At 42.9% G+C, this 26,008-nt stretch overlaps 1 protein-coding gene across 10 annotated transcripts in view; it reads left to right on the plus strand.

Moving 5' to 3' along the window:
* The window catches only part of LOC138188719 (cyclic nucleotide-gated channel alpha-3), a 217,346-nt gene that overhangs the window by 187,520 nt on the left and 3,818 nt on the right, over nt 1-26,008 (plus strand). For 6 of the 10 annotated variants that reach the window (XM_069130750.1, XM_069130758.1, XM_069130752.1 and 3 more), the window contains 4 exons: nt 10,575-10,715; nt 12,068-12,220; nt 16,043-16,192; nt 22,687-22,854. In XM_069130750.1, coding sequence (XP_068986851.1) covers nt 10,575-10,715; nt 12,068-12,220; nt 16,043-16,192; nt 22,687-22,854 — 612 coding nt within the window. The remainder of the gene's footprint in view (nt 1-10,574; nt 10,716-12,067; nt 12,221-16,042; nt 16,193-22,686; nt 22,855-26,008) is intronic. The other 4 variants (XM_069130754.1, XM_069130753.1, XM_069130755.1 and 1 more) reach the window with 4 other exon arrangements.

The following is a 26,008-nucleotide window of genomic DNA, read 5'->3' on the forward strand; positions in this document are numbered from 1 at the left end:
GACTCGCCTCGGAACGATCGAGGTATCGGCAAGATTTTGACAAAGATCCGAATCACGGCGTTTAACATTTCGCCGTTACAAAAGGCAGAGAATCGTCGGATCTGTTTCTTCTTTCGTCTCGCTGTATTCGCGTCGTTACATTTAGCTGATACGTAGTTTAGCAGCGACGAACCAACTGCTTGGTCCAACGCTGTCCGACGCATCTTGCAGAGACCAACACCCAAAAGGGAAAGAATATCGACGTTTCGCCAGCATTGCAATCGTAGTGTTGTATCCAGAGCCTTTCGTGGTCTGGATGTTCCGAGATGGTAACGAGAGTGTCGCTCGGTTGAGAGTAGCGGGTGAACGATCGATTTTCAAGCTGGACGATCGGCTAACGGCACCCTTAATTGAAACAATTAAAACAGGAACGAACGGAAAGTACGCTGTATAGGGTGGAGATAAAAACCGGTATCTCGGTTGACGTACTCGAGGTGTCTCGTGATCTCTGTTCCTTTCCTATATTTCTTCGGCAAGTACCCTTTGTTCTTTGCTAAGACGAACGTCTTTTCAAAGAGTATCTTATACCCGGTAGTTGGTTGGTGTTCCGCTACCGCTGACTCTACGTGCTTCAGTCCGGTGCACCTCTCTTGTTCCTTGAGCCGTGTACCCAAGCTCCTCTCAGTTTCGCCATAGTGACACTCGAGGCCGTGAAAGTCTCGAGACTCGCTCAAGTTTCTCGATTTGTTATCCGTATTGGATTACTTGTCATGGATAGGAGCAAGTTAAAAAGTGGCCTTCTTCGGACCTCCTCGCCAGTGGAGAAATGCTTGCAGGATATTCGAGAGCGTCTCTCGGGGAGCAAAAAATGTTCCATTTAGCCGAGATGCGATGGGAAATTCGAAGGAAATGAGCGCAGAGATGAAAGTGATGGAAGTTTGGAATAGAGCGAATCCCAAGTATCGCAGCGTGCTTGTTGGCCATTGTTCTCGTACGTAGCAACAATCCGCTCGTACTGCAGATTTTCTCGATTTCGAGTTGCCTATAAATGCATGGAAACCGGCGATCTAGTCGTAAACTACGCAGGCGAAACAGAGTCAGTGCTTGTTAACGTGGCGAGCATGGAATTTTGTTGATTTAATGGCGCGGTACGATCGACTATTGCCCTGACTATTTTCTCCCAGCCCTTGTGATACTGAGAAGACCTCCAAGGACACCAGTACACCTTTTACCGATGCTCTACGACAACCGGTAGAAATACAAAAAGTACCAATTCTTCGTTATTTCGTATTTTTGTTGCAACATTTTTAACGAAACATTTATAAGAATATGCTTGCCATTCGGTAAACAAAATTTAGGATACCTACTATATATATATATATATATATATATATATATATATCAAAATCAATTCCTCCTAATCTATATATATATATATCTATATATATATATATATACATATATAGATATATAGATTAGGAGGAATTGATTTTCTCGAAAATCAAATCTAATCCGAAGAAAGATTCCGCTGTCCGATCACGCTCTGTTTTATTTGACTTTACCGGATAACACCACTGTGCGTTACGACTAATAGGGCTGCCAGGTTGAATTTAATTTTCACCGACCAGTTCAAATAATTACTCAAAATTAATCACGGAAACGCGGAAAAGAGCACTTCCTTTTGGGACAAAGCGAACGGAAAATCGACGAGTCTGCAAACGGAACAGAATGCTGCGATGGTCAATATTTGGAATAGAAAAGCGAATTTTACAGAGAGCGATCAAAGCGATCATGAATACTTTGGTCCAACGAGCGGGGCTCGAAGCGGCACTTTCGTTATATTTAGTTTTATCACAAACATGGACGAATGCCGTTTATGACGATTGAAAAATACTCGCCTCGAAGAGTATCAAAAGATGCCGATAACATCGTGATAGAGCGATTTCCTAATTTACGAGCGAGTTTTTAACTAACAAACAACCATACAATATGTTGTAACACTATCTTCAAAATGCTGGAAACACTCGATAATTGCTCGGAATGAGGACTCGAGTTTCGCAACCGTAACATCACCACCGCCTCACTGACACTCGTCCAAACGAACGTTCGAATGTTCAGCTCAGCTCGTTCGAAGTTGCACCCGTCTGCGAGTCCTTTTCCATCATCGATGGAATATTTGCGGCAGAAACGGCGCCACAAAAATTCACGTAACATCGAGTTTTCCTCCGCGTCTAGTCTTTTGCCTGTCGCCTTAATCGATGCATTAAAGCGTAATGTAAATGTACTGTAGCCAAATTAACGCATAGACGGCTGCCGTAATTTTGTAACTAGCCGCAGCCTAATTCAGTACTCGCCGACAAATTCCATACTATAATTTGCTGTTTTGTGGGGATATTCCACGGCAGCAAGTTCGGCGTAACTTTTACAGCAGACCCAGTTGCCGAGGGTAACACGTTCTCTTCGTTCTGAAAATCGCTACGATCGTACGACGATCGTTAGGTAAGTGACTTACCTACCGACCGATTCATTTTCAACTGTTCATCCTCGAGATGGCAGCAGTCCTTGCTTCCATCAGCGCGAGTAACTGACCCTGATGATGGAATACTCGATGAATCGCGCTTGCATGAAATATCCATCGAACGCGCGCGGCATCAGTTAATTAGGTTCCGCTGGAATTTCAGGAAATTCCTAATTATCGGCTGGACGATACATCCGCGCGAGATGTACCCGTATCGTTTCCACGTAACTCGACGCTCAAACACTGGCGATTACGTTAAAAACAACCTTTGTCTCGTTTCAAACGACTCGTTGCAAACAACTTGCTTTCAAGTTTCAGTCAGACGTACGTACGCTTGTCTATACCAGCCAATTTCCTTCCACTTAACCGAGCGGATTGAGCAAAACTTGGCTCGCGCTGCGGACAGCTACGTACGCGGCAGAGAGCCACAAAGGAAAGGACCGAGCTCTGCCGTCTCTTTGTTCCAACAAGTCCTGATAATTGTACATTCGTATCTTCGGTCCTTCTCCTCCTGATGATAAAATCGGGAATTGTTGCTGCATATATACAGGGGTCCGGCCAAACTTTAGTACCTTGAACGTGTCGTATATGGATAAGCGATATGGTTGTATTTTGTTGAATATTTTATTGTACACGCTTATCGAACACGATTGGTACGAAAACGTTCCGAAGAAGAGCGTTCTTGAGAAAAACGTTGGAATATGCGAATCGCTCGTTGAATTATTATCGAAATTATTCGCAAATCTAATTCCTCTTTTTATTCAGGCTTGTAAATAAGTCAAAGAAATTGCAAACGTATTCCCATAAACGTGAGCAAATGATAAGTTTGAGACATCTTGCTATTTTGTTGACTATCCTCTCGTATTAAACTGGAGATCTCTTCTCAGACTCACTAATGAAATGATAATAGCGTTAGAAAGCAAACAATATTGCACAGCCCTCTTTATGGACATCGAGAAAATAAACCACGAATGCCTTCTACAAACAATCAGGAAACAATTCCCGGAACAAATATATCGTTTATTATATGAGCCATATAAACAAAATAGAGATAATCCGAACTAAAAGCCTCAGAACAATAGTAAACGCACCATGGTACGTCAGAAACGAAGATATACGGAAAGATCTTGGAATACCAACGGATCTCACAAAGGACACAACCTAACAAACGCGAAGATGGTACCCCACTGGGGGTAACCACCGACATGTTATATTATTACAACACCAAGATATAACATTTTACCAAATGTCATACTGGACAAATTGTAAAATTTAAATAAAAAAAAAAAAATCTCTTCTCATAGGATCAACAAGGTAAAAAAGAAAGCGAGGGAATTGGGGAAACGTTCTCGCAAACGAATCTAGATAATCTCGGAGCTGAGAAGCTCGGGACAAATAGGCGAAAGAACACGTATCGTTGGACATTAAGCGTTACGTTTAATAAGGTACAAAGGCGTGTTTATACGACGCGTAAATCATCTGCGCTGCATTTGCCGGGCAATTCGTTGCCGTGTTAACCGTAGTATTCATATATTCCGCATCTGTAGTCGCGCGCTCATGTAAATTACATAAAGCTTTCGGGGTGCAGTGTCGCGAACGAACAAGTTTTGCATCGTTGTTTGCTACATCGAACCGAGTTCGTGCTACGAGCAGAATATGTCACTTTGAGGACATTATGCTCCGAGGAAGTTACCGATTGAATTCAAATTGCCGCCGGCCATAAATCAGCCACCAGAGCGAAGCTTCTCTTAAAAAATCTCTATTTTTCAGACAATACGTAAGAAGCGCTAAAAGCGAATTCACGACAGTCCCATTTATAGCGTGCGATGCACATTCGCAAAACGGGGCGAATCCGTCAGGTTTTGCTTTGGCGTTTATGGCAACGATTGGACAAAGAACGACGGGTACCTACCCTCAGCCACGCAGATCAGAGCTTTGGAAGGGAGTCGTAGAACCCCAGGCAATTGAGATCGCAAGTCGTCAGCGCCACTGGTACGCACACCATGCGGATGAGGGTTCAATTTATGGAACTCTGAAGCGTTAACGACTGCTTTTCCTTTCCATGGCCGAAAGTGACGAAGGGCCAGACGGTCGTCCCGGATGTTCGAACTTGGCCTTCTCTTACAAATAGCTCTCTTGTAGCTTTCAAGGTGCACTTCCGCATGTATCGTTGTCTTATATGGAAACAGCAGATTTAAATAATATCCAATTTGTACGATGTTAAACGGATATAAATCGATGGATGTAAGTAAATAATGATACAAAAATGATAAGCAAGGAAGTCCCTTTAGCGTATTCCATGATTAATCGACGTAATCGTTTGACGAATCTAAAAGGAATATAGTTTGAGCTTAAGTCACTGGTCTCGCCCTCGTTGACAAAGTATTCAGAACTCAAATATATACTGTAAGTTATCGAAATTCGTCAAAAAAGAAAAAAAAGAAAGTTAGCCAAGGTGGTTTGCGTCATTGTCAAGTAATTTACAGAAACAACGAGTTGCATCTTCGTATGAAAAGACATCGTTACCATTGTACATAATCGAACGTTAGCCTACGCCAATCGACGATAATCCAGGCATTTGGCACAGCCTTAAACGATAGGACGACAGTTTCCAAATTATTTGTTTATCCGGTGCAATAGTTCTGGGAATAGCAAAGTAAATAAAGTAAATTCGGGAGTTATCAGTTTGATCAGCCAAGAGGAACATTGCTCGATGTAAAGGGAGACACAGCGGGACCTGAAACGCTCGGTTTCAGGCCCGTTCCGAAGAAATGGACTCCAATGTCTACAAAACGTTGCGTTAGCGCTGGATGCAAGTGGAAATTGCAAGTAAAATGGCTCCCGGAAGACCAATCTCGCGTTATCTCGCCATCGCGAGACTTGGAGATCTGAAACGTGCACTTGCGTCGTTACCTCTCCCCTGGACAGGTCGTCCGGTCGTCGAAATATCATTTTCCACTCAAAGGGGAATCGCCTTTTATCCTCCTGCCACTTACATCGTTTACCGTTTCAACTGTGCAATTAGAACGATCGTGGAAGGTGGTGAAACGTGACGTCGCGTGGCAATCGATATTTCCGGTTGCAGCGTTCCCGAGTCGGTTGAACGCCGCTGTTGGCGCGTTCCGCGACGAGCCTCTTTGAATTCGGTGCAGCCGGATTTTACGAGCGGGTAGCGCTCGCAAAACGGCTCTCGGCTACGAAGGCCACGGACCACCGATGCCAGGAAGCACGTATCGGTCGTTAGTCCTCGCAACTCGCAGCGCTTTTATTCCGCAGCGGACGCGGAACGACGGACATTAAAATGCCAGCCGGGTGAAAAAATTCGTACGTTCGGGGAAATTCGAATCCGAGCGAATGGCGCGACCGACGAAAAGGCTGCACGAGGAGAAAGCTTTTAAATTACACGCTCCGGTCGTTAAATGGCTTTTTATGGAGGCCTCGGGACGAGCCTGTTAGAAGATAACCTCCGTTTTCTAAATCTCGTCGTCCCTTCTTCTTCTCTCTTTCGTTCCAAGTTGTTCTACGTTCGTTGTACAGCGCGCCAAAGAATCAACGATTCGAAGGATGGAAAGATTTCAGAAACAAAAAGCGAAAAAAGCGAATTTCTTTTGGGGGGAGGGGGGAAGCATGTAATTTGAAAAAGCTGTACTCGTGAGGAAATGGACGTTTCTCTTTATTCTAACAGAGACCTGGAACGGCCAGACCTCTCTATGAAATACGCTAGTTTCTGTTCCTCTGGAAACCACACCAATACGCTCAACTGGTACACACCGCTAAATTAAATGTTCCTGGAGGAACAGCATCGCCTCTGGATGCTGTAGTGGCTAGAAATGTAAGGCCACCAACGAAACGCGATTTTTATTAACACATTTCCTACCGGAAAAATATTTTATGATGCTGCCTTTACGTCTCTTAGGACCTATACTACACCTCGTTTTATGGCAGCCAACAATTTTCATCAAGACAAGGACAAGGTTTACGGAAGGATGGGCCGGATCATGTCTAACCTTTTTCTGTCTTTTACTACGGTTCCTGATCGTCAAATTAGAAGTGGAGGGATCACGGAAATGGAGCAAATCGTGTCTATCTTTGTTCCGACACCAATTACGATTTCTCATCGTCAAATTGGAAATGATTTACAGAAATAGGGCGAATCACGTCTACCTTTGATCCGACTCCAATTACAATTTCTCATCGTCAAATTGAAAACGATTCGCGGAAATTAGTCTAATCGCGTCTACCTTGGTTCCCGCTCTCAACGTACTTGCTGATCATCAAATTGGAAATGATTCGCACAGCTCTAATTAACACAGCTCTTGGCCATGAGATCAGAACTACCCGCAGAAAGTATCAAAGCTCTTAAGAATTGTTTGGAATTGGAACAATCGTTTGCAAAAATCTCACCGGTCTCGTTAATTCTGTAGTCTTGGTTTCGTCGTTTGGCATCGATCCATGCGATGATCGGTCGCAGATTTTTCACTGCGTGGTGAAAATGAAATACTTCTTTCGCCTATGTACGTCGATCGCGTTCCTCGATCATTGGACCAATTTTCCTAGACGGATGGATCCATTGAAAGGAAATATCCTTAATTACGTAGTACTATAAAGTCGTACAGACGTCCAAAGTCTACGGTTGATCCTCCTATACCGCCAAATTGTGCTTCGGGAGGATTATTACGCGAATATTTTCCTCCTGTTATCTCCGAGGAAATAGTGCAGAGAATAAAACAGATTAAAAATAAAACAGCAGCAGGCCCGGATGGAATAGTAAAGAAACACCTGGCAATCCCGGGCCTGGACATTATTCTAGCGTTACTTTTTAATATGCTGTTTTACATCTCTCACTACCCGGAGAGTTGGAGGAAAAATAGGACCGTATTGATACCCAAGTCTAACAAGAATTTAAGTAAGGCCGAGTACTGGCGGCCTATTACTATCGGTCCTATTTTGGCTAGAATTTGTTCCTCCACTCTTGATCGGAGGATCAGAAGGGGGCACTGTACAGAACTTAAGGCAAAAGGGCTTTACATCCGAAAACGGATGTAAAATCAATGTAGTACCATTTAACGCAGCCCTTGAAAATAGTAAGAGGAACAAAGGAGGTGTCTTTTCCATCATCGACATCTCCAAAGCTTTTGATACAGTGCCCCCCCCCCCCCACTTAGCGATTAAACAATATCTGGCAAGAAAGGAAGTAACTATGTGCCTATAATCAGTCTGGAATACGAATATCCAGCAAATGTATAAAGGTATTAATACAAATGTTAAAGAAAAAGAGGGTAAGACGATTAATATTAAAATCCTCAGGGGCGCTAAGCAAGGCGATCCCCTATCACCACTACTTTTCAACGTAGAGCCGCTGCTGGAAGCGGCAGAGGAATCCACCGGATGTATATCAAGATAAACGATAACTATAAAACCCCATTTTAGTAGCCTTTGCTGATGACATTGTCCTTTTGGGTGGTACCCCGCTGGGGGTAGCCACCCACACGTTATATTATTACACTACTAAGATATAACATTTTACCAAATGTCCTACTGGACAAATTGTGAAATTTAAATAAATAAATAAATAAAAAAGACATTGTCCTTTTGGGCAATAGTGGCAAAGAAGCTCAAGGACTAATAACGATGGTCCACAAATACTTGGAGGGCCTCGGGATGACTATCTCTGGAGAGAAAAGTCGACATTAATATAAAAAAAATTAAAAAGAAAAAAGATAAAAATTTGCGTAATAAATTCGCAATTATTCTGCTTAATAAACAGTTACGGAAAACGACAGTGAAATCGCATTCTTTACCATTTCCCCTACGAAACCTAATTTGCTTTACAAATGGCACGTACATACACAAACGCCGCGCGATATTTGTCTTTTCTTTCATTTCGGTTTTCATAAATCCGTGTCGTAGAAACGTCAACACGGTTAGGAACCGGCGAACGCGTAGAAAGCATTCCCAAAAACATTTTGGAACGTGACAAGTATTTTTATCCAGGAAGAATTTGCGGAATTTACGGAATTTGCGATAATTGTCGCTTGCCATCCACTTGTTTAATTTTCATAAATTATCGTTCGTCTGTATATGAGTGTTTGCGCGTACGCATGTCAAACGTAGTCGATAGAAGATTTTTCCAAGTGAAACGTTTCAATTTCTCCAATTTCTATTAGAAACGTATTAATAACAACAACTGCATAGATTACGCGGGCGTAAATAATTTTCTGGCAATATAAAATATAGTTTCGGTTTCTTTGATAGAAGATAAACGGAATTCGCTAGATGTACGTAAACTTTCGTGATTAACTGTGGCATAAGTTGATCGAACGCATACATTTCTGCGGCATATTTTTCCATTTGGACGTCGCTAATTAATTCAAACATCAAACGTCAGTTTCGGGCAAACACCGCGAAATATCCGTGCGTGAAATTTTCAGTTAATTCCGGTTCTCGTTCGTGCTGAAAACGCGTGCGTATAGCTATTGTGACCGAATGTACAAATACTTTTTAACCAACATTCTCGTTATAAAAGCGGCCGGGTTGAACAGTGGAACGTATGGTTTAAAAATGAAATAAAGCGATCAAACAGGCGAGGTACCCGGTAACGGATATCGCGGCTTTCGGGATTTTTCATGCGATTCGGTTAAAAAATGTTTCAGCGAAGGACACGCGAGCGCGTTTCATTTTTCAAAATTCGTTTTTCACAGACCAATAAGATTGGATTATTTTCTCGTCGGTGGAATTATGCGCATGCACCGAGCCATCTACGACGCCAACGTTCGACGATAATCGAATCAGATTCCACGAGAATATAGAAACCGTAACCTGAACCATCGAAATAATCTCGTCAACGATTTATCAAGCCAGCACGCTGGAACAAGACTCGAGAGGACTTGGCCGAACGATCTCTCGAGATAAGCTCGGTTAAACCATCGATGGATGGATGCTTTCCGACTCCGAGTCACCCAACACCTAGCAAATTTACTCATTGATTCGCACTGATGACGAGCACAGTAGTCCGGTGATGTAATGTTCAAACGTTGCCAGTGTCTCGTATGAGTACGGATGAAACTGAAATGTCGCGTGGCGAATAGAGGAAAAAATATATCGCCAATCAACATTAATAAATCATGCGCGTATTCGATGCGGAAAAGGCCATCCGTTAATGGGAAACGTTGATAGAACGTTTCCGATGTTATGCTTTCGTCGCGTCGATATGACGTACCGTATGTTTACTGTTTCAACGCTCGATTCTATTAAACGGCGTAGAGGAAAGATCGTTTCGTTTCAGTCTCGTTCTGCTTTCGTTCGAAGCAAGAGCTGCAGAATTTTCACAGCGTCGCGTCTATTTGCCGGAATAATTACGAATTTACGAATATGCGGATACGCGTTTCGTTAGCGGCTTGTGCGCCGGAAGTTCTAGAAACGCGTTCGAAGTTCGATTAACGAATATCCTATAAGTAATTGTACGAGTTTATGAGAATATAATACTCGATAGTTAGTGGAGAGACAGAATAGAAAGAGAGAGAGAGAGAGAGAGAGAAGTTTGCATTAACAAAGCCGGCCGACACTTGGAAATACACTTGGAAAATTATGTGTAATTTTACGTTTCATGTTTTTGCTGTTTTGACTTTTTAACCAACCATTTGCCGACATTTTGCTACATGATTTTTAGTCGAATCGTTGCACTATAGAACGCACAGTGGCGAAGTTTGCACACTGTGTATATACGTATAATATTTAGAACAGGATTATTACGTTTGAAAATTTCGCATTATACAGCAAAGAAATTCTCAGCAAAGAATTACGATCTGATCGAACGAATAGGATTTTGTTTAATTCTTGTCGATATAATAAAGTAGACTAATTGGCAATTATCGATAAAATTGTAGATAACTAATACGTTAATTAGTGATTGACATTATACGATTTCATACTTTTTATCTCATATTATTCTACATTACTGTGGATATATGTTAATCGAGTAATAACACGCTTGTTAATAGCACAATACGGAAAAGTGACGCGATATAACGGAATATCGACTTGTAATAATCGCGATGCTTTTTTTTTCTAATTGCAGCAAAGCTGGATGGTGTGAAAACGTACATGAGAATGAGAAGAGTGCCGAAGCATCTACAGGTGAAGGTGATCAAATGGTTCGACTACCTTTGGTTGACGCAGAAATGCTCGGACGAAGAGAGAGCTGTCAGCTGTCTTCCCGGTAAGCGTTTTCCACTTCTCCGTTTGAAACGTTCGTCTCTTTGTCTAATAGTAAGTCAGAATATATAATTTATTTACCTATACTAGAAATTTATAGTTCTTGAGTTATTGCTGCGAAAGAAGCAGCTATTTCTTGTACACTGTTCCACTGGCGAAGTTGTCGTACAAGACCGGTTGAAAGATTCGTTCGAACGTGCAAACTCGTTTCCCCCAAAATCGTGCTTTCTTAGTCGAATATAAAAATCGTCGAGCAGAAATTCATTTTCGTTTAAAGGAGAGCCAGTTATATCGGCAAGTCGCATAGAAATTTCTCAGAAAATGAAACGATTAAGGAGTATTGGTCTTTTTGATCGTTCCAACTACGAATAACTATAACGAACGGGTTAAGTTTGGTTGTGTATCGCGTTTATCGCAAACTAAAATATTCACCGACGTTCTATTGGCGATTTGACGCGTTCGCGCATTGACGAAGGTTGCCAGAAAGTGCATCAATTTTGCTCGTGTAATTTTTTCCACGGCATTTAGCATCGCACGATTCGCTTTTCCTCTTCGGTAATTCCTCCTCTTCCTTATTTCTTCTCCTACGTACACGTGAATCGCGTATCGAGGTTTATTCCACTGGATTTACCTTAGTCATAGCTGCAGCAATCTTATTTCATCCCGCAGTAATATGACGCACGTAGAAATCTTCCATCGTGATTCTCATTTAGCCAGAATGATGGACGTCGCTGGAACATATTTCTGCGGGATAGTTCGTTAAATCTGCCGCTGAATCTCCATCCAGTAAATATTTTCGAAGCGTTAAAGCACACCGGCTGTAGCCGAATAACATGCACATGGCCAGTACGCGGTGATTTCTCGTGAAAAAATAAGAGGAAAACATGGAATAGAACTTGTTTTCGACGTAATCGAGTTGCAGGATGTACAGGCTATATTGCCAGGCTACTGTGATCGCAAAATTTATAATCAGAATATCCGAAGTAAAAAGAAAATCCGAAATCGTCCTCGGTATAGCCTTTCTGGCGTCTCTCTTAAGCTAACGCTGACGGACAATTGTCCGCAGCCAATCGGCATCCGTGTTTCGTGCAACACCCGTAGATTTCGCGGCAGATTCGCAAAGAGACCCGCAGATTTCGCGGAAGATTCGCAAAAAGACAGATCCGCGGGTGATTGGCTGCGACACGTGGTTGCGGACAGTTTACCGCCAGCGTTAGACTTAGCTTTATAGTCTGTCCATTCGCGAAGAAATAAATCGTCCAAGGCGAATTTATCAGCGAGGAGACCTTAAGATCTCGCAGCAAAGAAGCTGAAAAGTCACCGTCGTTAAATTAATCCCGTTGGAACGTGTTGCAGACAAGCTGAAGGCCGAAATTGCGATAAACGTGCACCTGGACACGCTACGGAGGGTGGAGATCTTCCAGAACACGGAGGCTGGCTTCCTGTGCGAGCTTGTACTAAGACTGCGACCAGTTCTTTTCTCACCTGGCGACTACATTTGTCGCAAAGGTACGCGTAATCTTCTCCTTATTCTTTTTTCTTTTCTTATTCAGTTACTGGAATCGCCTAGCTAGCTGCTAGTGCGTTGTATCCATCGCCACTGCAGAATAACACAGACATGGACCGATTTCCAATCAAACCGCTGCACTGTAATCGCTTGATCCAGCGACTGGACTGGCGTAAATTCATCTTTACAATATCGATAATCACAGATGTTATTAGATTTATGCTCTTGGGATGTTGCGTTTAGGTCAACAAACTGTTTATCAAGTCAACGGGTGGCGTGTTTTTTCTTTCTTTTTTTTCTTTTTTTTTTAAGTTTGACTGGCCTCTATCGATTTATTTGATCGGATTAGTTAAGAGGCCAGTGTGGCTTTTCACGAGACGTAAATCGCTTTCAAGTGGCTTTTGCTGAAGTTTGCGATTTCTTTTCTGATCGTAAATATTTCAACGCCATTGTGAAATATTTTCTTTGACATGTACCACGATACGTTGCATATAGTCCACAGGGCGTATAACTATTTCTCACTTGCAATTTCTTCCTTCCTTTCATCCTCTGCTCTCTCCTCGTTCTTCTTGCTTCCTTCCTTCCTTCCTTCCTTTTACACATCGCCACACGTTTTTCCTGACCGGGATTCTCTTGGAACGAACAACTGGAACCTCGCCAAAATATGTACCCTAGCTGGCAGAAGTTTCAGAAACGATTGCCTACCCTCTCCATTTGGCCTGGTTGCCAACAGCGTACCCAGAAGGCGCAGTTATGAACGAAATACTTTATTCCGAGAAATAGCTAACCGTGTCGCGGATCGAGAGAATCATCCGCGTGTCGGATGACTGCAGCTTGCTGTGAAAATTCTCTCCCGCCTCACGCGCAATCTTATCTTCTCCGGCGTTCCTCAGCAACCGCAGGTTCGTTCAAAGAAGAAACGTCGTGTGTTTGATAATGGGGCGCGATTATTTTCGCCTTGCTCGAACCTTTCCTTTTTTCTCTTTTCTTTCTACGCGGGCAAACCCTCGTGGACACCTCGCCGCTCTTCTGCGAAGCGAAGAAACTTTCCGAGAAATCTTCCTATCGCAGTCTGTAGCCAGGTTCGAGGTCGATCAACTTTCGCGTGAAACACCTTCCCGCGAGATTATTGGAAATGCCAGAAAAGTGGTGAATCCTCTCTTAGACTGTGCACCGCGTACATCTTCGAAATTGTTGGACCACTTTCTGTCGTCCTACGAGTGGCTACGATATTCTGCGAAATAAAATGGAAGAAACACGTAGTCGGTGATGAAAATCTTGGACCGTCAAGCCACTCCGCAACACCGACAAACCTTTGAACAGAGCGGAAAGATTTGTTGCCGAAGGCAAGTGAATAAAATCGTCGATTTAATTAAAGGCAACCGAGCGTGGAATAGTTTTCGTTGGATACGTCAGCGATCGGTCAGTATTTCTTCGATGGGTCGCGCGAACGAACGTGACCAGCCAGCCAAATAATTTTCTCTTCCCCTGGGAGAGCAGAGAATGAGAAACGAAAGCGAAGGACGAGAAAGCAGCCAGTGGACAGAGACAGACAGACACTGCGTGCGTGTGTGTGTGCGTGTGTGTGTAAGCGAGGTGATCGTCTTCTCTCTAGCCTCTTCATCGCTGCGGAAACGACTGCCGCATGACCGTTGGTACGCGACTACAGCCGTTTTCTAGCGCCCTGGATGCTTCTGTTTGATGGCCGACTATACGTCGAGTGGATCACTGCTGCTGCGGCGCAGTTGGCGACTTCAGCCTGACTTATGGCTACCCGTTACTACTTTAACTACGCTAACGTCGTCTTTACCGTGGCTTTCTCCAAACTAATCGCTTTCTCTCGGTGATTCGCACGATTTTACACGCACACACACACACACACACACACACATGTACGTAGGTTGGATGAAACGATGTCTTCTATACGAACGTATTGTGCGTATCACCGGGAATTATTTGACTAGAAAGTACACTCGCTGTATGTCCATTTTATTAACATTTTGATAGAATGTATAATCACTCGCTTAAGATGTTTATTTCGCCAATTGTTTCGCCACTTGGTCCGAAATAATATCATCCGAATAATAATATACGTACTCGTTAGCTTCTTCGATATTTAACTTCATCGACGAGACGAACATGGTTCTCTGTGGTGCGTGAAATTTTTACTCCGACGTTTCACGTAAATTTTCACATTTACTTCAAATACGTCTCTTTGTTCTCGCAACAGCTCGATGAATGTTAAATTTGAAGCGAACTCGGAAGCATAAATTTTCTATGCTGGTACCCTGACTTCTTTAAAATTATTCAACGATCCAACGTCTCACGGCAAACAGTTTAGTAAGTGTACGAGGAACATGCATGGAAAATCGGGCTTTGACATCGCTTGATGTGGGTTTAATCCCCATAAGTAGTGCAATGAATAGGATGGAACAGGGTTAGAACAAGGCTGAACCGAGTAGAACAGAGCAAACATAGGATGACGAAGCGGTAGCAGGCACAGAAGTGTAGCACACAAGAAGATACCGAACTGCTTGTGTAATGCAAGTAGCAACTATGCTCTATTTCCCACTAGACCGCTAATGAAACATTATCGATCAAAATTTAAGTACGATAATACACGGCGGGTGAAACATCGTAGCGGTGCGAGCGAAAATTCTGAGAATTGGAATTTATTCGCTCGTTTCAATTCCTACGAGTATCGTCTATTCGGTGTCATAATTAATGCGTTCGTAATTATTACTTTCTCTCGCGATGCACGTTTTCACGGTTTGCAAGATGATGGAAGATACAACGAATTTCCGATAACAACATACGTCGAACATCGTTTTACGAAGAATACTTAAAGATCACACGTATTTAAGATTATTCGAAGACTTAAAGTCTTACGATTAATTGTACGTTTCCTATGGATGTCGCTGTTCTTTTCTCGTCCATCAGTTTCGTGTATCGTCGACTATTTTTACCTTTTCCTGTCAATTTGGAGCAACTACGAAATAGGACATTAACGAATTTAATTTATCTATCGAATCTCTGTATCTTGCATATGATACGAGGGAAAGTAACGTTCGCATGTTATCGTAGAATTTTACATTCTTGGCAGAAATTTCTGGTACGCGTTTGCTTTCTATTCGTCGGTCGTACATTGCTGTAAACGTTTCCGAGAGAACCTTCTGCACGAAGATTAGGCGAAACCTCCCCAAAGAATCTCGCTTCCAATGACGTATTTGTGGTTCCTCGAAATTCGACCGTGTTTCTGTTACGGTAGAACTCCATTTACGGCGAACCTGTCTGGATCAAACAATTTGTACCATTGCAGCTCGTAGAACAGCGACTCGTCCATCTTCCTCGCTACCTGCTAAGCGAGATTTTCTTCCGTTTAAAAATGTCCACCATTCGGTCGTATGCTAATTGTTTCGTCGGTCGAACGCGTAATACCATCTTCTACCCTGTCGTTAACCTTGGCATTTAGGTACGTCGGACAAAACGATTTCCAAGAGAAAGCTTAAAATTCCGACACTCTTGGAAAAGGCGAACGTCAAACTGCGCCTTTGTACGAAGCTGCTTGCTTTACATGGAATTTTCGTTTTGTCGAATCTCTTTTACCCGGAGATTTCGATAAGAGTCGAAAGCTGTATAACTCGAAGATTTTAGCTTCTCCCTGGAGACTCGTGCTACCGAGGTCCGACCGTGCCGGTTCGATCAAACTACGCCGATATCCGCTCACACTACTCGCACGCTTATTTCTGCTGTCGATTCTATCTGTTGTTCGCACGAATGGATTTCCATTGTATTAACTTTCTTTTCTGAAATCTGTGTTGCAGGTGAGGTAGGCAAGGAGATGTACATAGTGAACAGAGGCCGGCTGCAGGTGGTGGCTGATAACGGGAAGACAGTGCTGGCTACCCTTAAGGCTGGTTCCTACTTCGGGGAGATCAGCATTCTCAATATGAGGACTGCAGGTAAAGAGTGCGGTAAATATTCCAAGCGGACCAGGGGCCCGTGAGCTGTCCCCCTCGTATTTCACGATCACGTTTTCACGATTCACGTTCTTACTACTACTCTGTGAGAGGGCAACCCGCCGAGCCGGTATGAGCCGATCTTCAAACCCAACTTTCTACTAACGATCGTCTTTCTTTACTCTTGTACTTTCTCTGTCACCGACGTTCCTATTGTCGATTTCCTCCTGCCACTTGCGCTCCCGACGACCACGCAACGAACAAACGCGCGTTAAGAAAAGATGTTGTTGCGTTGAAATCGAGTGCTTTAGGTAGAGGGGGAAGTATAGTCTTTTGAATGGACCTTTCGATGGTTTCAGTAATTTGCGGACCAAGTAGATACTTTTACTGTCTCAAACTTCGTTGCACTTTATTGCACGTTATTGACTTTTAAAAGATTTTTGACAAGTTTCTGCCGATCTCGGTGTAATACATTTAAAACTGATTTTTTTTTTTTTCCTCTCTTTTTCAAACATACATTTGCGAACAAAGCAAACAGAGTTTTCGTTACGATGGTATCGACATCACAGCTATTGTGCGTTCAACGAATTTGAATAACCAACACTTTGTTACTTCGACGCTTGGACGACGCTCTTTGTTCTTCTATTTCAATATTTTTCGTTTGTTGTTGCTGAACAGATTTTTAACAAATCTGGTTGGACTTCCGTTGAAATTACGAAAAATTCGCCGGTAATATAGGTCATGAATATTCGTTCCATTGAGAGGAGGAAACACGTATTGTATCTGCAGAACGTTTAAAGTATCCGATGCAAAGTATGAAACGTAGAAAATCGGTAAAACGATTAGGTCGTGTCAAGTCATCGCACCGGTCAAGAGATTTTCACTTGACTCGATCGAACCACCTGCTGCGGATGAACATTAGCTTCCATTGGATTGCGTATAGGCGATTTTGACCGGTGCCTGACCTCGCGTGACCTGGCCGTAGCGTGATCGCTAGCGCGAATCAAGGTTTAAAGAAAAATCGATAGGGCGAAATCGTTGCGAGATCGTCGATGCGTATTGAACAAGGCCCGTGACACGTATTGCCCTTTAGCCTTCGACCCTCTGTTTTTATCGATTATTGTCTTCCAGCCGATAAACCAACACAACCTACTGAAACGTAATAGATATCGTACGAAAATAAATGATACTATATAACACTGGGGCCTCTGTGCACGGCCTCGGCCGTGATAAAAATACCGAGCGTTCCGAAAATACGAGAGACAAGGCCGAAAGCGGGAGAAAATCAATCGTGGGTCGTGTCGGTCGATCGATCCAACCGGACAAACATATACAGTAACTCACGAAAGTATTTGGACACCCTTTAAAACGGAATAACTTTTTTAATATTGCACCGAACGACTTGAGCTTTTTTCGAGAAGTTGGATCGACCAGTTGGTAATTATGCAGAAAGAGGGAGGGGGGGAGCTTCGACTACAGTTTCGTTGAATTTCGGATATGTCGTAGGGTGCAAGTTCTTGAATAACGCGTGCACCTTGTCCGAAACGCGGGACGATCGTGGTTCGAAAGTTGTGAGAAGAAGAAAACGGTAGTTGCGTTGCATTTGCTCCAATATAAGTGGCTAAAGACGAAATTGCAACACGCGTTTGCGTAGGATTGCAGTCCTGACTGATAGCGGTAACTTATGGGAGAGTTAGGTTAGGTTAGGTTAGGTTAGATTCCATGGATAACCTAACCTAACTTTTGCTCGCCTAGGACAGAGTGCACGTTACTCGGAGCTTTCCCTTCTGTAACGCATTCCAAGGACAAGATCGTTGGAGTTAAGGTCCCCTGTCCTGCATAATTACCGATTAATCTAATCGATGACGTGTAAAAAAAAAAGCCGTGGAAAAATTGCAGTACCTTGGAATCGCGAAGAAAATGACGAAGGTCGTTTTTGCAATTTCTTCGGCGATACAGGAAATGACACGCTTTCAACGATTTCAACGAGGCTGAGATATGTTGCCAAGGTCCTGATACACCTACTGCTGTAACCTAACCCGCAACACATTCATTTTTACGTACACGATATCAATCTCTTCCGTTAACGAGTTTAATTCCGGTTGGACTGCGTAAAAATGCGGCCACCTGTTCCAAAATGAAGTATAACCGAATTGAGATAATTCGAAGTTCTTTGCAAATACCTCGGAACCTGAGATCCATCCAGCGGTAGGAACGTGCCTAGGAAGAAGTTGTTCGGAATGTTGACCTTGACAACATATTCTAAGCAGCGAGATGCGTCCTGTTCTGTATGCTATAGTGTCCGAATACATGGCAAATACATGGATCGGGACTCGTGCTCACTCCACCGTGCTCTACCGTGCGTGCATCGAAGATAAGAGCGAGAACCAGGCAGTGCGAGTGAAACAGAATAGGTAGAGCGCGATACCAACGATTGTAACCATAACCCGAACCCGGTTCAACTCTTAGTAATACGATACCGTAGAGTCCGGCTCATTTCTTACTCCCGATCACATATCACGTATTTTTTTAGTTTAGTTAAAAATTGTTGCTCAAATATAGCCATATCCGGTATCATTTTCATCGTACGAGTCTCAGTAATCTGACTAAGGCCATCTCGTAACGATGCGATAGAAGATAAAAAAGATTTTTCTCGTTCCGGTAATTCGATATCGAGTCGAATTACGTCGATACGGATCAAAGATATCACCGAGGCCTGCCTCGTGCCGGCAGTTCCAGCAATTGGCGAGGATAATTTCCGGCTGTGCGTGCGGACAAATTTTTGATCGTATGTCCGGAATTTGTGGTCGTATGTACGCGATATGGACAGTAACGCAGATTTGGAAAGTACATTTGGTAGAGATTTACGCCAGTAGATGAACTTCTCAGCATGTACCACCTATACGTAACTGGAATTGCAATCTCTTTTTCAAGCTTTTTTACACGTCATCCAGTAAACTAATCAAACTTCTCAAAAGAAACTGAAATCGTTTGGTCGGATATTAAGAAAGTTATTCTGTTCTAGTTGGTGTTCAAATAAAAAGGTCGCATAAAAGGGTGTTTCGTGAGTCACTGTACTTTTTAGTCACTCCTGTTTTTATCATTCCTCTTTAGACACTCCTGCTTTCGTAGTAACATTAGAATACCTAGTTTAGATTTGACCCATTTGGAAACTGGACATGCTCTTTCAGCATTCTTTCGTCTTCTTTCTGGTTACGTTTGCCGATCGATTTGCTTCTATGACATGCTGAAACATACATTTTACCCGTGATCTATCTGCGCAAGGAAATATTTGCGAGTCGTCTCTGCGAAACAGGCCATTTTTTATCCATCGTTTGTACGAGCAACTGTGAATTCCAACGAACGTTAATTATCGAAATTTCTCGCCAACGGTCTCGCATCGTTGATCATATATACGTTTCTGACGAACTGTTCGACAAGTTATACAGGATAATTCAGTTTCACCAACTTGTATCCATCTCCGTCCTCTGTTTGTGATATTTTTAAAAGGATTTAATTCTAACAACGATCGGTATTCGTACGACGGTCTAATTATACTCATCGATATAACGGAAATATAATGGTCAACGATGAATAAAAAATGTCGTGTTCTCGCGTAGAGACAAGGGGGAGAGTGCATAAGTCGAATATATCTGGTAAATATTTTCTTCGCTCACGTTCATTTCCATATTTTTCTACTTTATTGCCCATATCAGTGCACTGTTTAATTACCTATATCTTTATTATCTTATTATATTTTTCACGATTCTTCTCTACCATTTTTTAACGTAGTCTCTTGATAATTATTGTAACTTATTGCTGCAATGATTCGTGCCCACGGATGTGACTAATTTGCACTGGAAAATTACATTACCTTCTTATATATGTCCGTCCGTATACTAATTATCGTAGTTAGTTTCCTGTATATTGAACGATCTACTGTGGAAAACAAATTTTATATCAAACACTTTTCGCTTGGGAAGAACAGCCGAGAGCGATTCTCATCGATAATTCTCATCGATATTAGCAAGCATGATTTGCGGAATATATTATGAATATGTTATGCAGTATCGATCAAACGAACAATCTCGTCTCATTAGAAACTTCTTAAACCACGAGCGAGGTAAATATCGCGCAAAAGACCCCGACAAGCTTTACAAGCAGTGTAGCTATATTGCAACATACGATTCGAGAAGGAAATTAATCGAATTTCACTCAAGTCGCTATCGGTTTGTATCGTCGTACGAGCGATACTCGCCATTCGCGTTGCAACAATATATATTTTTTATCGGAGCAAATAAAACATTTCGATGTATGATATCGCGTACATTACGTGTACGAACAAAAGTATATTTGCATTTCAGTCATCGATAGGACATTCGTCAATTAGTTTGGAAATAAATACATGCATTTCTCCGTGTTTACCAACGTACAATACAAATAGGTACTTTGCATGTCCGAACATTATGTACACACCAGCGAATAAATCGAATTTTACCCCTTTTAACTCTAGCAAATAAATTACAGTGAATTATTCCCTTTTACCATTTTACCAATTAAATCGCACTCACCATTAATAATTAATTAATAATTAATATGCAACGCGTCAAGAGTTGCGTTCCCATTTCTTCAACATAAATGTTTCGTAATTAACAGTAAAGGAGCGACGTATACGTGTTATGTGAAAAAAGAGATTATGCGCGAATGAACCGTGATTCGAAATTCACCCATTGTCTTACGATATGTATCGTCAAATGGGGCAACCTTTCACGCTCTTAGTCCGAAACGCATTAATGCTTCTAAAATTTTAGAATTTTATACTTTGAGACGTACTCAATTGAGTACGTCAGTTGGGACGTTATAGTTTAAGACGAAGTAAGAATTTGCACGACACTTTCGAACGGTTCCAGTTTCACGATTTTCTCATTATAATATTAAGAATAAAAAATCAGATTCTGTTGAGAGAGATAAGTGACTCGTCAAAGGAAAAGTTAAGCGATCTTAAGTTAATACAATTGTGTAACAATTAAAAAGTTAGGGAAAGAGATATGGAATATTCGTCTTTCCTTCTTTTTACGCGTATTACGTTGTTTATCGCATAAAACAAATTTTTATCCCGATGAAAATATACACATAACATATACGTATCAACACATGACGCTCTTTACAATGATAAGAAAACTTGATCCCACTAAAGCACACACACACACAGTACATAGATATGAAACATCACGTAGTTTGTCGGTTTTCAATGAAATTTTGTCGAGCATGATTTTTACGGCTTATGAGCCAAGGTTATGCTTTGATATGGTTTTCAAGTTGTATCGCGTTAGGTAACATCGACGTGTAAAGCAGCCTTCAGCGTCGTCATATTCACGACTATCGCCCATTTAACGACACAGCACCGGCACGACGTTCGGCTGTCCACGCCGCGTCAGCAATGATACATTTTACTATTATTCGAAGAGAATTACCGTAACGGCGCTGTTACGCTCGACGAGGAGGCAGACGACAGAAAAGCAGGAGAATCTTGAAATTCGGAACGAGCAACAGCGAATTTCACGCGCTATGCGTCTAAACGATTAATCAAGGATGAACAAAGATTCCACCTTGGACGTCGATGATCAAATATTATTTAAAAAAGTTAGAGCGGCAAACGCAAGACTAACATTTTATCTACGATGTTATTTACAGCGGTTGTAAAAGCTCGGAATAATTAAATCAACGATCGTAGAAGATCGAAACGATCAGCTTTGAATCCATTCAAACGATAGGATCCGAGAAACAGTTGGAATCGCTTGGAATCTGCATCGTATACGCGACGACGATTTTTCGGATCGCTCGAGGAACAGGATTCGAAGCTTAAAACTCTGAAGAGTCTCGATTCGGATCGCCAATACCAGAATGAGAAAGCGTTATACGTATCCTATTCGTCTTCTGCCGAACGACGTCACTGTTCGCTCGATCGCAAAGATTTATAGCTTCTTGCTTTCGCGAACCTCTTTCTCGTTTCCGGATCTCTCGCTTCGACGACGAGTCGGGATAGAGAAGAAGCAACAGCGAGTTGCTTGTTCCAACGCGGAAGCCAGCTGCGTGTTTCGAGTTACAACGCCAGTTTCTTCTTTCGAGTCGGAAAGCGGCGGTTCGTTTCGAGGCGAGTCTCGCGAGATACCCGGGTGTCTCGTAAGTTAGAATCCCGTTTCAGATCCCATTACCACGATTATTCAGGATTGCCATCGAGTCGGCAACGAGGAACGCACGTCGGTGCTCGTGCTGTTGTCGTCGAGTGGACGCACTTCTGTTAATTGGAATACTCGCAAATAATGCGAATACGTGGATGCCGGTCTGGTGCCATTCGGGCCATTCGGGCCATGCGCCGTTGGACGGGCGACGAGCTTTACACGATCGATGTACGATAGCGGAACGATCGGTCGATCGATCGGTTCCGAGCGGATACAACGGAAAGCTTGATGCATCTCGATAACCAATAAATGGCTACATCGACGCAGGTAACCGGCGAACAGCCAGTGTACGTTCGGTGGGCTACTCGGACCTCTTCGTCCTCAGCAAGAAGGACATGTGGGACGTTCTGAAGGAGTATCCCGCGGCTAGGATCAGACTGGAAGCCATCGCGGTGAAGAGATTGGAAAAATACAAGAGGGCTCCTCTCGAGAAAGGTAAGAGCCTTTAAACGCTGCTTAATTCTACGACTCGAACGACGCTGAGCTTCATCGACTGTCTGCGACGGCGATTTTCAACCGGCAGAATTCTCGAAAGGCGCAAATATTTCAGACCGGCGCGAATTCCCTCGAACCGAACACGTACGCGTAACATATCTTTTGGTCTACCGCGGAATTCCAGTAATGAGTTTGCGCGTGCCGCGAGATGCAAACGCGTTGAAAATCGCTGCTCCATAGGCAGAGTTCTCTGTCTGCTCGTCGCTTTGCTTCTTACGATTTTTCATCCGAGGTCTGCCGGTCAACGAACGACGTCAGAAGATCGTTCAGCTTCGGTATAATCGACCAATAACGCAACACTGATCCGTTCAACGATTCGAGTCAGTCGAGGTAAACGGAAGATTTGCCTGCTAGGCACGCGATAGACGCAAGGGACTCGGACTGTTGGCTGGCAAACGTACAGTTGAGAAGCGGTTTACGTGGTTTATTGTTAGGGTTTGCTGTCGCTTCCAGGGTCTGCGATACGGTGTCCGAAGCCCGTGTACCTCCACCGACTCGATTCATTGAACGCGCTATAGCAATGACTAAACAAGTCCGTTAATGACTAAATAAGATTCAGCGTGTAACATACACGTGCATTGACAGAAGAATACACGGCATTTGTCGCGACTATACGGGATGAGACTGGCAACTGGCCCGCTCTATGGAAGGAAATTGTAAAGGACAATTTTCCATTGTTTATCATCGAGAGGTTTGGGTTAGGTTTGGGTTAGCGCAGCGCGATTTTTTTAATGGAATCCTACGATCTTGTTCGCGTCGATCGATTTTCCTCGTACTGTTCTCAACAAAAAGTATGATATTAGGATAGATACAATGCTGGAAAATGGTGGCGATGAAGACTTCGCGTGGTTCTTTTGTTCCGAACGTAACAATGGGACTGATTGACAATATACCGTGACTTTTAAATCTGCTCTTGCGTGAAAAACTAGAAACGTTGCCGAGTGGAATAAAACGACGACACTCGCGTTCTTCCCCTGTATTCTTCGTATCACGCTTCCGCCAGTTAGTCGCAGATCGACGGCTGAACGTGTTCCGCTCTCGCAAATTTCATTGATCCAAGATTCTCGCAAACCACGTTCGAGTCGTCGTGATCTTGCAGCCGCAAAACGTCGCTGGAACAGCAACATTTCGAATCTGGATAAACATCTTCTACGGTGTATTCGCGTACACGTGTATCGTTGACGAATGCAAACGAGTTGAAACGTAGCTCTGCATTAACAGCAATTCTAACCGAATCTGTCTACCCGCTTAGCAGCAATTACATAGTTTAGAGCGAAAGTTAGCACGGAGATGCAATTTACTTATTAATTTACCCTCGTACAGCGAGTATTCTGCAACAGATGGTAGAAAATTTAGCAGCCGCCTCTGCAAGCCAAAATAGCACGAAAATGAGGAATAAATATATCGCGTTTGCGGCTTTGTCCGTTAGTTGTTAAGTCTCTTTCGTCGTTCTACTCGAACATCGTAACGTAACTCGTAACACGCGCGTTGTATACAGGGTGTATCGCAATACCCGGTGCCTACTTTGACAAGTGGGCAATAGGCACAAGAACGACGTTTATTTATACAGACATTCTCTTCGTACGTTTCAACGTCTGAAAACGCGATATACCGAAAGGCCTGCCTCGGCTGGGTAAATAAACTACGGAAAGAAAAATGTTACCAGTGGATGTAATAAATATCCACGGTCGCTATAACTGTCAAAAATCCTGGCCCGTAATACGACCAGTCACGCGTGTCGATTCGGACCTTTTATTCTATGACGTGATTGAGTGACCAAAGGAACAGAGGTACAAGCGATTCATGGTTGTACGTATGCAGAGAACGAACGCTGCCATCGAAGCTACAATAGCTCGGAAAAAGGTTATCGTAAAGGCAGTTATCGAAGAAGAATTACACGTATATCGAACTTTTCGCGAAGGAGGATGCAATCGTTTGACAACTCGTGCGATATTATAATCCGTTTCTAAAGGCACACGGTGTGGATAGTTTGAAAAGTTTGAAATAAGTAAGACTGGAAGACTGGAGATCTTTGGTGAAATTTAGATTCCGATAAACTTTGATAAAAATCGTAAGAAATAAGTTGGATATCCAGAAATTGGAAGACTAATTTTTACGAATATCCGATTTCGCTGATTTTTCGCTGATCGTTTCTTTTCCTCGTATTTGCGTATTGTTTGATTGCAACTTTAGCTGTTCGAACAAGATTATCTTTCATATATATCTTTGCAAAGAAGGAGCAGCTCTTTCACGCGTTGACTGAGAAAGTATACGTATAGAATTAGGATAAATCACGCGGCTCTATAACCCGTTCGTACTTATGGCACGAGCAAGAATGGCCAATCTGTGAACAGCGTAATGTACCGACGAATATCAAGCGTGTCGTGTAAGAACGCCAGAATGAAGCGAATAGGACACTGCGAGAAGAGTAACAAATCTGCCACGCAATACGAACGGTGTATTACGTTCCGAGGAGAACTGTAACAAACCGCGCAAATCATTATTTCCATCGAAATTCCACCGACGATTGCGAGTTATCAAATTTCTAGCGAACGATTTCGACGAAATCGAAGCTCTCTGCTACACGCGCTGCTTTGCTCTACCGATCGGGCTGCGGATGTTCATGCATCTGTGAGAGACGCAGAGAAATATATCGATTATTCGACGCACAGCGTTGGACTCGATAGACAAACTACCTGAATCTTGGCGTCATTTCTCTACTCTCGTCTATAAAAAAAAAAAAGGAAAAAGAGAAAACAGATTTGCATAAATATCCGCGGTCCACTAACGACCTTCTTCCGTGCGTTGCGGCGACGTTTGAAACCGATTAGAAAAAGAGCCAAAGTACAACAAAACTACTTTTTCGCTCTTAAATCGTGGAACAGCCTGACGATACACCGTAGAAGCTCGCGGACGAGATTCGAAAGGATCTCGTCGGCGAATAACGAAGCGAACGGCTAGCGGGCACGTGAAAAGCGTTGTGAGAAAGAATTCTCGATGCTCGGTGTGTCGCCGACGAACGTGGCCAGACCCGTGGCCTTTCGATTAACTAATTCGGAAGTTGAAGAGCGAACAAACGCGCGGCTCATCGTCC

The sequence above is a fragment of the Bombus flavifrons genome, chromosome 17, assembly GCF_040668555.2.
Source record: "Bombus flavifrons isolate JBK064 chromosome 17, iyBomFlav1_principal, whole genome shotgun sequence".
NCBI classification, from domain to species: domain Eukaryota; kingdom Metazoa; phylum Arthropoda; class Insecta; order Hymenoptera; family Apidae; genus Bombus; species Bombus flavifrons.